The sequence below is a fragment of the Entelurus aequoreus genome, linkage group LG01, assembly GCF_033978785.1.
Source record: "Entelurus aequoreus isolate RoL-2023_Sb linkage group LG01, RoL_Eaeq_v1.1, whole genome shotgun sequence".
NCBI classification, from domain to species: Eukaryota; Metazoa; Chordata; class Actinopteri; order Syngnathiformes; family Syngnathidae; genus Entelurus; species Entelurus aequoreus.
This window is the reverse complement of record NC_084731.1, coordinates 56,429,217-56,447,917: the sequence shown is the minus strand read 5'-3', so window position 1 is coordinate 56,447,917 and position 18,701 is coordinate 56,429,217. Positions and strand designations below refer to the sequence as shown.

The 18,701-nt window shown below is 38.4% G+C and overlaps 1 protein-coding gene across 2 annotated transcripts in view; it reads left to right on the top strand.

Moving 5' to 3' along the window:
• foxp4 (forkhead box P4) overlaps nucleotides 1-18,701 on the top strand; it is a 235,381-nt gene that overhangs the window by 177,636 nt on the left and 39,044 nt on the right. For both annotated transcript variants that reach the window (XM_062054800.1, XM_062054792.1), the window contains exons 6-9: nucleotides 6,109-6,244; nucleotides 10,126-10,327; nucleotides 12,109-12,201; nucleotides 14,687-14,785. In XM_062054800.1, the coding sequence (XP_061910784.1) occupies nucleotides 6,109-6,244; nucleotides 10,126-10,327; nucleotides 12,109-12,201; nucleotides 14,687-14,785 (530 nt within the window). The remainder of the gene's footprint in view (nucleotides 1-6,108; nucleotides 6,245-10,125; nucleotides 10,328-12,108; nucleotides 12,202-14,686; nucleotides 14,786-18,701) is intronic.

Here is an 18,701-nt window from a genome sequence, read left to right as displayed (position 1 = left end):
TTGTGGTCGCCTCCCATGTTGAGAAGGGTCTGAATCCCCCGCCCCCCTTCCTCCCTGCCACTGTCCCAGTTTTCAGGTTTGTTGTCCTGTAACAACCAGACAAGTGCAATCACTGGTCACACTGGTACACGCAGAGAGGGAGAGGCTTGATGTGTGCCGGGTCACTGCACCAACGCATACGCTCGCGGCCGGGGGGCGGGGGGTATGGCGTGCATCTTATACGACGTCGCTTGTTGCAAACGCCAAACAGCCACTGAGTGCGCGTGAGCATTTCGTCTGCAAAAGCAGGAATCAGCGATTTGCGGATGATAGCGACGCTAACAAGGAGGAGGAGGAGGAGGAGGAGGAGGCCAAGATGCAAGCAGAGGGAGGATAAAACCTTTTAATCTCTGCAGAGTTTTGTACTCCAGTGGTTGCCACTTCTTGACCTTTCCCCCATTTTCTACTATTCCTTTTGCCGTCTTGTGCTCTGCCAGACTAGGAACGTGTGTGTGTGTGTGTGTGTGTGTGTGTGTGTGCGTGTATGTGTGTGTGTGTGTGTGTGTGTGTGTGTGTGTGTGTGTGTGTGTGTGTGTGTGTGTGTGTGTGTGTGTGTGTGCGTGTGTGTGCATTTGGGACTGGTCAGGAGTCAGCTTAATGAAGTGACTCTGAACGTCGCAAGAGATGTGTGCAAGTGTGTGACTGTCCATCTCGTGTGTGTGTGTGTGTGTGTGTGTGTGTGTGTGTGTGTGTGTGTGTGTGTGTGTGTGTGTGTGTGTGTGTGTGTGTGTGTGTGTGTGTGTGTGTGACTGGCAGGCTCAGACAGTGTGTGATGTGCTCATAAATCACATTGACAGCCTGTTACAGCGCTAGCTTTGGCCACTCAGCCACAGCTAATGTAAACAGAACACAGACACACACACACGCAATGTGCGCTTTAAAGAAGGACATATCTCTGGAGAGAATGAGAGACAGAGTGGGGGGGGGGGGGGGGCGCACAGGAGCAAATGCAATAGGCAGACTCGGGGCGAAGAAAAAAAAAAGAGGGCTGGACAGAGAGGAGAGCAAAAAGTTTTCTCAGGATGAGAAAAAACTTAATCGTAAAAATGTTGAAGTGAACCGAATATAACGGCTGAATAAGACAACATTAGTGCTGCATGAATCGATTATTTTAGTTACCGAGTTGCCTATCGATTAGTTTGTTTGATTAATCGGGTGGTCGAATAAAACACACTTCATTGCCTCAATGTGTGTTTTGGGGGATTTTTGTTTAATATTCCCTGCGTTAGGACGGCTAAAGCCGGAATCGGGCCATGAAGCATAGATGAACATTTAGAAAAAACTAAAATATTGAATAACAAAAAGTGCACTCACAAGGAGTGAAAAAACAAACGCAAAGCGCATTCAAACGGAGTGGAGAATAAACAAAAGGTGCACTCAAACGAAGTGGAGAATAAAGAAAAAGGTGCACTCAAACGCAGTGGAGAATAAACAAAAGGTCACTCAAAGGCATTGGAGAATTAAAAAAAGTTGCACTTAAACGGCGTGGGGACTAAAAATAAGCTGCACTAAAATCGGCGTGGAGAATAAACAAATGGTGCACCAAAAACGGTGTGGAGAATAAAAATAAGGTGCACTAAAAACGGTGTGGAGAATAAGCAAAAAGTGCACTCAAACGGCATGAAGAATTAAAAAAGGTGCAATTAAATGGTGTGGAGGATAAACAAAAGGTGCACTCAAACGGCATGGAGAATAAAAAAAGGTCCTCTAAAAACGGCATGGAGAATAAACAAAAGGTGCACTCAAACGGAGTGGAGAATAAACATAAAAGTTCACTCAAACGGAGTGGAGAATAAGCTACACATCTGTACCAGGAAGAAGCCAAAAGAGGTATTTGTGAGTGGAGCCAAAGGGAGAGATGATCAATAACTGACTATTTTTATTAGATATTAATTAAGTTTTTCCCTAATAACTTTCATGGGAAGTGTGGGAATTGTGGAAATATTCCAAGTTGGACTCATTCCATATGAAGCTGCATGCACGGAGTTCAAATAGCTTTACATCATCTGCAGTTAATTTGTATTAATTCCCATTTATTATTAGGGGTGTTGGCAAAAAATCGATTTTTGAATTATTTGTGATTCTTATTTGTAACGATTCTTAATCGATTAAAAAATAAATAGATAAAAAATGTATTTAAATTTTATATTATATTCTTGTAATCTTTGTTTAAGTAATATAGAAATTGATACGCTTTAACAAAAAGGAGTGAAAAAATAAACACAAAGCACATTTTAACGGAGTGAAGAATAAACAAAAGGTGCACTCAAACGGAGTGGAGAAAGAGTATTATAGCCTGACTCACAAACGTTAATCATAGAACTGGCACCCAATGTTATTAATAAAGTATTGACTTTGAATCGAGAATCGATTCTGAATGGAATCATTACTCACAGAGTTAGGAGAAGTCACACTAACTATACTACCTAGTCTGTATTTTTCCAGATGTTTTAATTGCCTTTTAATTTAATTTTTTTTTTTTTTTAAGTACAAATAGTCCAAGATCTAATGATGGCCTCAGACTTTTTCGCAATACAACCATATTCTAAACCAATGGTTCTCTAACTTTTTTCACCAAGTAACACCTCAGAAAACCCTTGGCTCCAAGTACCACCATAATGACCAACATTACAGTAGAGTAGTAGGCCCAATTATTAATTAAAAACAAGGCAGAGGTTTTAACAAGTATATTTACTATTTGTGGCCACTGTAACTCAAACGGAGTGGAGAATAAACAAAAGATGCACTCAAACGGAGTGAACAATATACATATGTTACACTCAAATGGAGTGGAGAATAAACAAAATGTGCACTCAAACGGAAGTGAACAATAAACATATGGTGCATTTAAATGGAGTAGAGATTAAACAAAAGGTGCACTCAAACGGAGTGAACAATAAACATATGGTGCACTCAAACGGAGTGAAGAATAAACAAAAGGTGCACTCAAACAAAGTGGAGAATAAGCTCCACAACTGTACCAGGAAGAATCCAAAAGAGATATTTGTGAGCAGAACCAACGGGAGAGATGATCACAAGCGAGTGGAAACATCTTTGAAGCAGAGTGAACCATATTTAATAACTGGCACTTGCCGTGGCGGTGAGCAAGGCTTAAAATGGCATAATTAACATTAAACTACAGTAGCGTAGTAGGCCCAAGTATTCATTAAAAACAAGGCAGAGGTTTTATTTAACAATTATATTTGATATTTGTGGCCACTGTAACATTACACACAGTTTGAACAGTAACGTTGTGTTTGAATATTTAATTAAGTGTTTTTGGGGGGTTTTCGGCACAGTTTGAGAATCACTGTTCTAAACAGATGAAGTGAATTGTAGTTCTTCTGTTAGTTGGAGTAAACAGCACACATTCTCTCCTCAAAGCTCCAGTCTGATAGGAAGTGACCTAGCTGGCCTTCCTGTGAGTTCTTCACTGTTCAAAGGGTTCCACGCTGCCTCTCTCTTACATGGACGCCCAATAAGCAGGTCCTCAGCTCCTTCTTTTTTCTTTTTTTTTTTTCTTTCTCCCTGCGAGTTATCTGCAAGAGATAAAGCTCATCCCTCTCAGGGGTTAGCTGTCGAGACTTCAAACAGCTCCAGTCCAGCCTGGGAGAGCAGGAAAGGGGACATTTATCATCTTAGCGCACACACACACACACACACACACACACACACACACACACACACACACACACACACACACACACACACACACACACACACGCACACACACACACACACACACACACACACACACACAGAACATGTGACCTCTCATTCTTTTCCGTGGCTTTAGACTTGGATTTATTAAGTGTGACTAAAGTAATGAGAGGTCTTCAGAACTAACCCAGAAGGGTTCAAACAAATCAGAGGCAACTTTCTTACAGCAAAAGTGAAAAATAATATGCAGAAATGAGGTGGCAGTGGACCCAAATATGCCCGTATTTATCATTTTCGTAATGCAGTCTGCCGAAAATGACGGAAAGCACCACCCTACAGAGCAACTGACGCCGTGCTCCAAGTTGGAATCGCCACAAAACACGTTTTAAGATAGTCAACACTCTACTGCCGTCTGACGGCCGAAATGGGTAGTGCACCCCTTCAATTTGTCACGTTTCGTGTGTCAGGTAAACTGTGACAAAACTGTCCATCTTTGTCAGTCCGCAGATTTTCTCGATGGGTGTTTTTTTAATTGACAAATACTTTCTTGGTCTGGTTCCCACTTATTGATGTTTGTTTATGTGTAGTGGACATGTGTCAAACTCAAGGCCCGGGGGCCAGATACGGCCCGACACGTCATTTAATGTGGCCCGCAAAAGCCTGGGAATAATGTGGATACTTCATCTTTCTTACTAAATGTTTTCATTGTTTCCATTTTGACAGAAAAAAATGTATGCAATACATGAAATTTCATATTTTTTAAACTTTGATATATATACAAATATTCAATTGTTATTGGTGTGAATCTTTGGGCACCTCGCCATTCGATTCCGATTCTTAGGGTGAGGAGTTGATTCCGTGTGTGTGTAGTGTGTATTATATACATAAAAAGACTCAGTGAGCAAGTGTGTGTGCGTGTAGTGTGTGTTTGTAGTCAAAAGTTTTCAACACCAACAGAGACACTGAAAAGGTGTGTTGCAGGTTGAAAATGTACTTCCTGTTTCGTGCCTCGAACCGGAAGTATATCTGGTTTCGTCTACGAGTTGTCCATAGCGTTTCTGCTCGAAAGGATTCTTCATTGATCACTCCAAGCAACGTATGTGCGTTTTACAATATAACTAAAACAATTTATGCTTACTAAAGCGTCCCATGTAGGAGTGTTTTCATGCATATTTGTCACGTGCTGTCGTAATGTAATCAAGCTAGCGCTGTTAGCATCAGCTAAAATGCTAACACAATTAGGAGTGTTTGTGTTAGTATTATTAACTTACAATGGCATTTTGTTTGTATTGTTTTATTTTTTAAAATTAACCGAAACGTCACTGTGGAGTTATTGAGTCTGTTTAGCTGAATGGAGCACTAGCTTCCGCAGCTAGTTGGTCCATGACGATGACTTCTGTTTGGTTTGATTAGCCGTTTTACTGCCGTGTTACAGACACTGTTTGGAAACAATTAATGTATGTAAATAAACATTTACAAAATCCTTCGTACCGGTATATATCTGCGTGTTATGTTCTGGTGTGGCTAATACTGTACATGTAAACATGTGTATTTCTTCTAAAATTTGGTGGGTGCAGATTAAATACCGGTGCGATCTATCGTCTGGAAAGTACTTATTTGCTCAAATTTCTAAATAAACTTCAGTTTTCAATAAAAATATCCAACATGTACAGTAGGAAGGGGGTTCATATTGCTCCATTTGTGGTGATTTACCTGACACATGAAACATGACGAATTGGGTGTATTGTATACATAAAAAGTGTAATGCAATGCAAGTGTAACCTGTCAGTCACAGCGGATGCTATCTTGCTTCAAAACAACTTCATGGATTATTATATTACCTCAATGTACCACGTTTTTAATGGATTAACATATTAACATTGGCCTGTGGATTATTGGATCGCTAGGATGACGGTCGATGAAACGCGGTCGTGACTCGTGGTGAGTCAAGTGCGTTCACTTCAAACTGACTTTGAGGAGAAAATATTGTTGTGTTACAAACTTTTGTTTGGTGCTGCTTCCTTATTTGTCAATATTCCAAGCTAATATTAATGAGTAGCAGTGGCAGCGTGTCATAATTATGTTGGTCAGCTGAAACAAAAAATACCGATACCAGTATCGTTAGTCCAGAATTTTCACCGACCTAATTAGGAACCGGTACCAAAATAATACCGGTTTTATGCATGACCGCACTTTGAGTGGGTTAGATCATTTTGCTTGAATCGCACAGATTTTGGTGCTGGTTACATTATACAGTGACATCTCAACGTGGGCTTTTCTGATCATTTCCTTGAAATAGGGTCCACATGAAGCTGGAAATTGGGAGTCGCAAACCGCCGCAGCAGTCAAGTATAATAGCCTGACTCACAAACGTTTCCTCTTTTCCTCTCTCGCCTCCTTGCCCGGCAGCTCGGCAGCAAGCAGCTGGCCTTCCAGCAGCAGCTGATCCAGATGCAGCAGCTTCAGCAGCAGCACATCCTCAACCTGCAGAGACAAGGCCTGGTGCCCCTGCAGCCCACCGCCGCCATGCAGTCCCTGCAGCAAGGTCAGCGCACACACACACGCAATCATGGCTACAGACACTCACACACACACACATATGGAGGTTCGTTTGTGTCTTTTTTACAAAAGCTTTTTTTCATAATTAATTTATTGATTTACTGATTTTTTTTTGCGTTTAAATTTTGTGAACTGAATTTTTTTAAATTATGCTGACAGTTTCATTTAAAAATAATTCAGTGTTTTAAAATTCAATGTATAAAAATTATTTGTAAAAAATGATGTGTAGAAAAAGTCACTGTAAAAAAAATCAGTGTGAAAAAAATTCAGTGTAAAAAAATCAAAGTGTCAAATAAATTCACTGTATACAAATTTGGTTTAAAAAAATGTGTGTAAAAAATTATGCGGAAATAAACAGTTAATGTAAAAAAATGGTGTAAAAAAAATTCAGTGTTTAAAAAAATTTGTGTAAAAAAAAGTCAGTGTTTAAAAAATTCAGTTTTTAACAATTCAGTTTTAAACATTTATGTGTAAAAAAAAAATCAGTGTCAAAAAATTAATAGTATAAAAATTTGGTGTAAAAAAAAAAGTTTGTAAAAAATTCAGTGTACACAAATTCCGTGTAAAAAAAAACAGTGTAAAAAAATGCAGTGTAAAAAAATCAGTGTAAAAAAATTCAGTGTAGAACAAAATCTGTTTAAATAATTCAGTGTAAAACAAATTCAGTTTTAAACAATTCAAGTGTAAAAAAATCAGTGTCAGAAATTCACTGTACAAAAATTCAGTGTAAAAAGTAGCGTAAAAAAGTCAGTGTTTAAACAATTCAGTGTAAAAAAAAATCAGTGTCAAAAAAATTCACTGTATAAAAATTTTGTGTAAAACAAATGTATTTAACAAATTCAGTTTACAAAAATTCAGTGTAAACAAACCAGTGTAAAAAAAATTAAGTGTTTAAAAAATTAATTGTGAAAAAAATCAGTTTTAAACAATTCAGTGTAAAAAAAATTGACTGTATAAAAATGTGGTGTAAAAAAAATGGTTAAAAAAATCAGTGTTAAAAAAATCAGTGTAAAAAAATTCAGCGTTTAAAAAAATTCAGTGTTAAGAAAAATCAATGTAAACATATTCAGTGTCGAAAAATTTGCTGCCTCAAAAAGCAGAACTCACTTCCGGTAGATTAAGGCTGAAGCAATCGATCCTGTCTCAGAATCAGTCAATGAGGTGTCAAGTTCTAAGTCTGACCACCAGGTGTGATGTCACACACAACCACCAGTGGTGTGACCTAACACCTGGTGGTCAGGTGCTAGTGTGTGTTTTTCAACACTGAATTTTTATGCACTGAATTTTTTTTTTACAAACATTTTTTTACACTGAATTTTAAAACACTATTTTTTTCAATTGTCCACAGAAAAAAAAGAGTTCACAAATTTCTAATGCAAAAAAATCAGTTTCATGAATTCGGTGTCCAAAAACAGCTTTGGTAATAAATTAACACATGAACCTCCACACAAACACACAGACCTCCTGCACCCTGCACATGTGAAGCCTGTTCAGTTAGTCAGGCTTTAAAAGAGAAAGCAAACCTTATTGGTGGGTGTGTGGAAGGCTGTCATCGGGATGAAAGGTAAAATATGCCACTCAGCCCCCTGCTTGCATAAAATCACTCAAGAACATCATCATTTTCACCTCACTCCCTTTCATTTGTCTGCAGGGTTTCCATCCTGATAAAAAAACACTGCTTTGCACCCATTAATGTTCATTTTTGTCTGCACTCTGACATTCATAGCTGGCATTTATATCGCCTTATATCATCTTTTCATTCACATTAAAAGAGTAACAGCGGCCCTTTTTAGGGGCAGAGAAAATACTTTTGCACACAGCGGGCTTCCGTATCGCCCTCTCTTCCCCTCTCCCTCTTGTATCCGAGTGGAATTTCCCTGCAGTGTAAAAGAGCTGGCCTATTGTGACGGCTCAGCCAGGCGTGAACCATAGCATTCCTCTGACCAGCCATGCCACACACACACACACACACACACACACACACACACACACACACACACACACACACACACACACACACACACACACACACACACACACACACACACACACACTCTCACACACACACACACACACACACTCAGAAACACTTGTGCACAAATGTGCATAATTAAACACTCACGCACAACAACACACAAATGAGCACACTAGTGGCCCGCCTCCAGAGGCGAGGTGGTGAAGGGCTGACATGAGGGCGCCTCCTACAGCTGCACTAAGATGTCTCATCAGTGGAACCTTGACACAAATCCACCAGACACGTTTTGTTTAAGACACGGGATCATTTTTTAAATAACACATTTTACTGTAGAGCAGGAGGGCATTGGGCAAAAAAAAACATACTTGCACATATTACATATTGTTATGAAGGTGTCTGTTACTACATTATATATATACTTGCAGTGCGTATATTGTACATATTACATATTGTTATGAAGGTGTCTGTTACTACATTATATATATACTTGCAGTGTGTATATTGTACATATTACATATTGTTATAAAAGTCTATGTTACTACATTATATATACACATATACTTGCACATATTACATATTGTTATGAAGGTGTCTGTTACTACATTATGTATATACTTTCAGTGTGTATATTGTACATATTACATATTGTTATAAAAGTGTCTGTTACTACATTATATATATATATATATATATATATATATATATATATATATATATATATATATATATATATATATATATATATATATATATATATATATATATATATATATATATATATACTTGCACATATTACATATTGTTATGAAGGTGTCTGTTACTACATTAAGTATATACTTTCAGTGTGTATATTGTACATATTACATATTGTTATGAAGGTGTCTGTTACTACATTATATATGTACTTGCAGTCTGTTTATTGTACATATTACATATTGTTATGAAGGTGTCTGTTACTAAACTATACCTGTATATGTATATATACTTGCAGTGTGTATATAAAACCTTGATGAAGGGTTTTGAAGTTGTTTTAGAGACTTTGAAGGCTACATTAGCCGCATCTTCCAAGCGTTTGTAATCATCTTTAAAATCCTAGAAAGAAAAAAAAAGATGTCTTCTTGTCTCTCATAATAATTGTGAATGACAGGCAAAATTCCCCAAAAAGTGCAGTTCCCCTTTAAAAAAACAGTTGTGCGTTCCATTAAGCAGTGATATGATGGTTTGTCAGCCCTTAATGGTCACCAGATTGTATGATTATTTCTATTTATTATCCTGCTAACATGTCCGGGCCTCACTTGCTCGTCACTCGTCAGTCGCTGACAGGCTCGGTTTTCTTTTTCTTCAAGTGGACGTTGAAAGTCGGAGCCGGTCGGATAAGTTAAAAGGAGGAAACTCTCCGCACTTGGAAGTCTGCGGGTGTACGCCCACACCGATCGGGTTTCTTGGCGACTAATAACGCTATACCAACAAGCCACCTCATTCCTCCGCAGTGAGAGCTTTTGTTTTGGCGGGGGCCAAGTGGAGAATGCAGACAAAGCAGACATAATATTTGGACGGCTGCAAGGTCGCTGGAGTTGTGCTTGCGGACACGTGCATGCACTACGTTGAAGTGGACTTGTGGCATGTCGGCCATCGCTCTGGCTCTGGCTCTTTGAAATGGGAGCAGAAAATAACTGAGCCGTGTGCCACAAGGCAAATGTTGCCGGGGACAGCCGGACTCTTGGAAATAGTCGAGAGGTTTGAACGTTTATAAATTACCTTCAGCTGCTTCTATTGTCCTCTTGGGATAAGTCCCAGGGGTCTTTGCACTGGCGTCGTGCTTTTATTTTGTAGGAATCAGAAGAAACGGCGTGGTCGTGACCGTCTTCCCACTGTGACTGTCTGTCCCGCAGCGATGTGTCCGTCGGACCTCCAGCAGCTGTGGAAGGAGGTGTCGGGGGTGCCAAGCGGCGAGGAGGCCTTGAAGCAAGCCGAGGGCCTGGACTTGAGCACCAACAGCTCCAACTCTACCTCAGCCTTCCCCAAAGCGGCCAGCGCGCACATGCCACTGCACAGCCTGCCCAATGGACAGAGCCACACCCCAAAGAGAGACAGGTAAGAGGAAGAGGAAGTGGGTACACTCGCCAGTCGCAACATTAGGTACACCAACCCATCATCTAAATACCACTTCATAGAAGAATGGATTAAAATTTACAAAAAGGGCAGTTTGGATGCAATAATATATATATATATATATATATATATATATATATATATATATATATATATATATATATATATATATATATATATATATATATATATATATATATATATATATATATATATATATATATATATATATATATATATATATATATATATATATATATATACATAGTCATGGTCAAAAGTTTACATAGACTTGTAAAGAAGAACATAATGTCATGGCTGTCTTGAGTTTCCAATAATTTCTACTATCCACAAGCTTCTGCTTGAATTTTTGACCACTCCTCTTGACAAAATTGGTGCAGTTCAGCTAAGTGTGTTGGTTTTCTGACATGGACTTGTTTCTTCAACATTGTCCACACGTTTAAGTCAGGACTTTGGGAAGGCCATTCTAAAACCTTAATTCTAGCTTGATTTAGCCATTCCTTTACCACTTTTGACGTGTGTTTGGGGGTCATTGTCCTGATGGAACACCCAACTGCGCCCAAAGATATTGCTGGATATTGTGGCCAAACAGCTACATTTTTGTTTCATCTGACATCACATGGACAAAGATAAGACGTTCTGGGAGGAAAGTTCTGTGGTCAGATGAAACAAAAATGTAGCTCTTTGGCCACAATACCCAGCAATATGTTTGGAGGAGAAAAGGTGAGGCCTTTAATCCCAGGAACACCACACCTACCGTCAAGCATGGTGGTGGTAGTATTATGCTCTGGGCCTGTTTAGCTGCCAATGGAACTGAGGGTAAATGGGACAATGAAAAAGGAGGATTACTTCCAAATTCTTCAGCACAACCTAAAATCATCAGCCCAGAGGTTGGGTCTTGGGCGCAGTTGGGTGTTCCAACAGGACAATGACCCCAAACAAACGTCAAAAGTGGTAAAGGAATGGATAAATCAGGCTAGAATTAAGGTTTTAGAATGGCCTTCCCAAAGTCCTGACTTAAACGTGTGGACAATGCTGAAGAAACAAGTCCATGTCAGATAACCAACAAATTTAGCAGAACTGCACCAATTCTGTCAAGAGGAGTGGTCAAAAATGCAAGCAGAAGCTTGCCAGAAGCTTGTGGATGGCTACCAAAAGCGCCTTATTGCAGTGAAACTTGCCAAGGGACATGTAACCAAATATTAACATTGCTGTATGTATACTTTTGACCCAGCAGATTTGGTCACATTTTGGGTAGACCCATAATAAATTCATAAAAGAACCGAACTTCATGAATGTTTTTTGGGACCAACAATTATGTGCTCCAATCACTCTATCACAAAAAAATAAGAGTTGTAGAAATGATTGGAAACTCAAGACAGCCATGACTTTATGTTCTTTACAAGTGTATGTAAACTTTTGACCACGACTGTTTGTGTATATATATATATATATATATATATATATATATATATATATATATATATATATATATATATATATATATATATATATATATATATATATATATATATATATATATATATATATATATATATATATATATATATATATATATGTATATATACAATAGATACATAGCTCTGATAAGTTTCTATATAACTGAAAATAAAATTCTACCCAAACATTTAATAAAGTCAAATACAAATTAAAATACATACACACACACACGGAGGGATGATGCTGTGTTGGCTGCTCATGGGCGTGTCTCCTTTTTTAAGAGCCAGACTGTTTGAGTGGATCTCCTCGTTCACCAAGGCTGACAGTGGAGATGACCGTGGCCCCCCTTACTCCAAAGGCAACCCTGCCAGCCAGTGAGTAGCACACACACACACACACACACACACACACACACACAGGGCGGGTGGTCCAAGGCGCAGGAGGGAAGAGTTGAAGGAAAAGGAACAGTTAAAGCAGGGGTGTCCAAACTTTTCCCACTGTGGGCCGCAAAGCATGCAGGCGCCATTTTGATATTTTAAATCAATTCAATACATAGATTTTTTTAACCTTTAGGGCTCCCCTCAAGTTTAGTCATAGAAATGGTAAAAATAAGTCAGATATCTTTTTTTTTTTATTCAACGCTTAAATTTCCAGATGGACTTTATGTCTCGTTTTTGCCCTCAAATTATTTGTTTTATGCCCTTTTTGTCCAAACCCGAATCTTTATTAGCAAACACTCAAAATAAGCAATATTTTCCCCAAAAAATATTTCAAAGTGGAATATTTAATATGAAGTAATTGGAGCCTTAAATAGGTCAATATTTCATAACAACATTGATTTTAATGCATTATTATATTTTGAAGAAAGACAGTTAAAAACAAAGTCCACACTCATAAAAGTTTTAAAAATAAGTCATACTTTTATTTATTTTTCAACACCTACATCGCTAGATTAACTTGGAATATATCTGTAGAAAAAAAGTGTTGTTTAAAAAAAAAATCATATTGTCATGTTATTTTGTTTGTTTGTTTCAGTCCCTTTTTGTTCGAGAAAACATTGTTTTTTATATGGCAAAAATATGCAATATTTTCCCAAAATGTTTTTCAAAATGGAATATTCGATGTAAAGTAATTGGAGCCTTAAATAGGTCAATATTTTATAACATTCATTTTACTGCATTATTATATTTGTAAAAATAACATTTAAAAAAAAAGTTTTAAAAATGAATCATACATTTGGTTCTACTTTCAACACTTGAATAGCTGGATTAACTTTGAATATATCTGTCGAAAAAAGTTTTAGTACGACTTTGGTAAGCTACGAAGCCGCACCGCTTGATGGATTGTCGGAGCATTACGGCTACCATAGTCAGATGTACTGTGCTTCAACATAGGATATTATTGTGGTGTGCGTTTGAGGACCCAAAATGGCACCTATTAGGAGACATCATCTGGCATTTTGTTTCGCAATATTATGCAAAACCAACTGTTCTTTCTTATTGGGATTTGCACAAGTTGCAAAAATTTGGTACACTGCTAATGATAAGTGTGACCAGGAGATGGCAGTCACACATAAGAGATACGTGTGGACTGAAGTAAACAACACCAAAACTTGAAATCTTTCATTGAGAATATAAAACATTACACGACTTAGTATAACTTTGGTAAGCTACAAAGCAGCACCGGTTGATGGATTGTCGGAGCATTACGGCTACCATAGTCAGACGTACTGTGCTTCAACATACGGTTTTATTATGGTGTGCGTTCAAGAACCCCAAAATGGCACCTATTAGTAGACATTATCTGGTGTTTTGTTTTGCGATATTATGCAAAACCAACTTTTCTTACCTTCTGGTACCTGCTAATGTGTATTTGGGATCTGCATAAGTCCCGAAAACGTACAATCCTTTATTATTGTATTTGATAAGCTGCACTTTGGACACCCTTGAGCTAGCGTGTGCTTATCCATTGACAGCAGTGGCTGCGCAGGAGGAGCGAGCGTTAGCGCGTTAGCCTGCTAAGCTAATGCAGGGCTGATGTGTAGGAAAATGTGGTTGCCAGCAGTTTGTCACGGCTGCTGTCTGAGCTGCTTCTGAGTTGACTCAACCGCAGCCAACACACACACACACACACACACACACACACACACACACACACACACACACACACACACACACACACTAGATCAGGAAGGGGCGAGAAAACAAAACAAAAAAAGGGAGAGAAGGAAGAAGACATGTTTCCATCTGCAAAACAAATGTTTCTGCTTCCACAACCTTCTGAGGTTGCCGTCCTCACGCTCTACTGTACTTACAGTAGATGTGGAGATGTAGCGGCTGCCAGGCGAAGTTTAGATCCACATCTGCTGCTGGACACGCACGAATATAGAAGGTCTGCGTTACCGCCAGTCCTCCTTCATCTCAGCCACCCACGTCAGCACACGCTCACCAGAATAACCTTCCTGTTATGCCGAGAATCAGTCATGGAAAGGACTTGGACTCGGCGTCCGGACCTGAAACACAAGAACCGACAAGCTGGATGAACACACGTGCGCGCCAAGGACTTAAAAAAGGCCCGAGTTGAAAATGAGCTTCTGAGGTTGCTGGAGCCATTCCCGTGTTTGCCTGGCTTCTGTAACTGACCCTGCTCTTCTTCTTCTTCTTCTCCTTCTCCTCTCATCCTCCGGCTGCACTCGGCTCGCAGAACCGCGCCAGCTAACCACGCTCAGATGTGCGGTGTTGTTGCTACTGCTGCAAACAGTTATTGCTGTGTGTGATTGCGGTTGACACGCCGCTCGCTATTCTCGCTTTTATTGACGATCCGTTGTGGTTCTCTCTCTCTCTCTCTCCCCCTGCATAGTCATGAGGAGCACGCCGGCTCCCATCCTCTCTACGGCCATGGGGAGTGTAAGTGGCCCGGCTGCGAAGCACTGTGTGAGGACATGGGGCAGTTCATCAAGTAAGTCCCTTCTCTTTCTGTACACACAACCACCGTGTTTTCGGACTATAAGGCGCACTTAAAATCCTTTCATTTTCCCAAAAATGTACGGTGCGCCTCATGTACGTCTTAGAATAGAATAGAATAGAATAGAATAGAATAGAATAGAAAGTACTTTATTGATCCCTGGGGGAAATTCAGCACCACAGTTCGCCCACAATAAACAATAAACACTTAGGTATTTTTTACATGTGACTAATATAAATACAGTCTACTATACAGCATTATTCACGTGTGAATAATATAAATACAGTCTATTATACAGCAATATTCACAGGTGAATAATATAAATACAGTCTATTATACAGAAATATTCACATGTGAATAATATAAATACAGTCTATTATACAGAATTATTCACATGTGAATAATATAAATACAGTCTATTATACAGCAATATTCACATGTGAATAATATAAATACAGTCTATTATACAACAATATTCACAGGTGAATAATATAAATACAGTCTATTATACAGAAATATTCACATGTGAATAATATAAATACAATATATTATACAGCATTATTCACATGTGAATAATATAAATACAGTCTATTATACAGCAATATTCACATGTGAATAATATAAATACAGTCTATTGTACAGCATTATTCACATGTGAATAACATAAATACAGTCTATTATACAGCATTATTCACATGTGAATATAAATACAGTCTATTATACGCATTATTCACATGTGAATAACATAAATACAGTCTATTATACAGCATTGTTCACATGTGAATAATATACATACAGTCTATTATACAGCATTATACACATGTGAATAACATAAATACAGTCTATTATACAGAAATATTCACATGTGAATAACATAAATGCAGTCTATTATACATTTAAGTACAGTCAAAAAGGAACATATGCATTATACAGTCTGATGGCTGTCGGTATGAAGGACTTCCTGTGTCGTTCCGTGTTACATTTTGGGAATCTGAGCTTTCCACTGAATGTGCTCATTCTCTCCGCCAGGTCCGAGTGTAGTGGGTGGGAGGTGTTCTCTATAATGGCTAGGAGCTTTGCTAGACTTCCCCTATCTGACACCACCGCCAGAGAGTCTAGCTCCACTCCCACCACGTTACTGGCCTTTCTTACCAGCTTGTCCAGCCTGTTTGCGTCCCTCGCTCTCAGTCCGTGAATGTGGTTGTGCTTACCGACCTCAAAGCAATTTTATTTGGTGCATGGTGTAATGATGAGTGTGACCAGTAAATGGCAGTCACACATAAGAGATATGTGTTGACCGCAGTTCAATAAATGACACTCGCAAGTACCCGTAAGCAAGCAACACCAAAATGTCGATGTTTCATTGAGAATATAGAACATTACACACGGCGCTCAAAAATCAGTGAAAATATTTTAGTACGACTAAAAAACGGTGTTTCATTGATAATATAGAATATTAAACTCAAAAATCTGTCTAAATGTTTTAGTACAACTTTTGTAAGCTACGAAGCCGCTTGATGAATTGTCAGAGAATTACGGCTACCATAGTCAGACGTACCGTACTTTAACATATAGTATTATTATGGTGTGTGTATAAGGTAAGACATATTATCTGGCATTTTGTTTCACAATATTATGCAAAACCCACTTCTTTTACCTAATGGTACCTGCAGGCTGAAAAATTGCACGCGTCCACCATTGTAGTCTGCGCTGTAGTCAATAAGATCCTTTTTTTTCTCTATCCTCCTGTTGTGGGGCATTCATCCTCCGCTGTTGAGTTACATGTGGACTGCAGGTTGACGCCTGTTCAATAAATGGCGCGAGCAAGCAACATCAAAACTTTGATGTTTCATTGAGAATATAGCGCATTGCACTTACAAATCTGTCAAAATGTTTTAGTAGGACTTTGGCAAGCTACAAAGCCGCACCGCTTGATGGATTGTCGGAGCCAGACGTACTGTGCTTCAACATACAGGTATTATCATGGTGTGTGTATAAGGACCTCAAAATGGCACCTACTAGGAAATATTGTCTGGCTTATTTTTTCGACACATTACACAAAAATTTAAAATACCACACACCCAGCCCAGGTCAACCATTAGATTACACTTACTGTATTTTTTGTACTATAAGGCGCACTTAACATCCTTACATTTTCCTTAAAAATGGACAGTGCGCCTTAAAACCCGGTGCGCCTCATGTACGTATTAACTCTGGTTGTGCTTACCGACCTCGAAGCAATTTTATTTGGTACATGGTGTAATGATAAGTGTGACCAGTAGATGGCAGTCACACATGAGAGATACGTGTGACTGCAGGTTGGCGCCTGTTCAATAAATGACGCTAGCAAGCAACATCAAAACGTTCATGTTGCACTGAGAATATAGAGCATTACACTCAAAAATATGTCAAAATGTTTTAGTTACAAAGCCGCACCGCTTGATGGATTGTCGAAGCAATACGGCTATCATAGTCAGACGTACTGTGCTTCAACATATGGTATTATTATGGTGTGTGTATATAAAATGACACCTATTAGGAGACATTACCTGGGGTTTTGTTTTGCATGTAAATGTGTATATATATATGTGTGTGTATGTAATATATATATATATATATATATATATATATATATATATATATATATATATATATATATATATATATATATATATATATATATATATATATATATATATATATATATATGTATATATGTGTGTCCATATTATATTATTATAATTGGATATTAAGAGTATGTGAAAGTTCGACTCCTACATTGTTTACTTCCGTGACAACCTCCTTAAAAGGTTTGTAATCAATTAGAAATATAAAGCAGCTAAAATGTGCCAAACATGGATAAGTGTGGAGAGAGTGTTTTGCATGTTTTCCCATTATTCTTTGTAATGGATTTAAACAGGTGTAATATTTAATTTTTCAGAGTTCATGGACGTTTTTTATAAAGTTTAGTGAGCAGGTTGTGTTACGTGTGACCATGTCTGTTGACTTTCTGTGTTGGTTTGGATTTTTGTTGTTTCCAAACTATGACTAGGTAAGGTTGTTTGCATTGGGTCCTATAGGTAAATAATTTGCATTCTTCTGATCAGAGCATAATTAAAGGTTGTTATCCACGAGGTGGCGACTTAATAGCAGCATCAAAATCATCAAACTATTGAAATTAATGCAATCTCCCCGTGGGTAACTTCCCTTATTAAACTCATGACGACTTGGCCTGCGGGCTGTAGTTTGGACACCCCTGATTTATAGTAATTTGCTGTAAAAACACTGCAATGTTTACGGTAGAATTACATTTTATACGGTAAAATCTAAATATTTATTTTACAGCATAATTAAAATAAATATGGTAATCACATCCATATACTGTAAATGTGTTTGTAAATACACACATTTACATTCATATATTAATCACTGTTACAAGCGGCCCTCTTCACTTTAAAATGTGGCCCTCAGTGGGAAAAAAAAGGAGTTTGACACCCAGGCTCTAAGTCGTTGACACTGACATCTCTCTCCAAGCGCTTTTTGGTTCTTAGCCTCAAAACTTGGCAGCCGAGTTAACGCTTTGATCTCATTAACCGCAAACTTTAAGCGCCACATCAAAACATTCTGCAATTCCATCTTGAATTGTTACACACTGAAGAAAAAAAAAAGGCTCAGGGACCTCATTTCAGGCGTGTATTAAAAGAAACATGACATCTTCTCTGATTGAGATCACTTGTAGGAGGATGAAGTAAAAACCCGAGTGTAATGTCGGGCGTCAGTCACACACACACACACACACACACACACACACACACACACACACACACACACACACACACACACACACACACACACACACACACTGATGTGTTTCACTAGCTGTCATCGCTTGCCATCTCTTGCATCATGC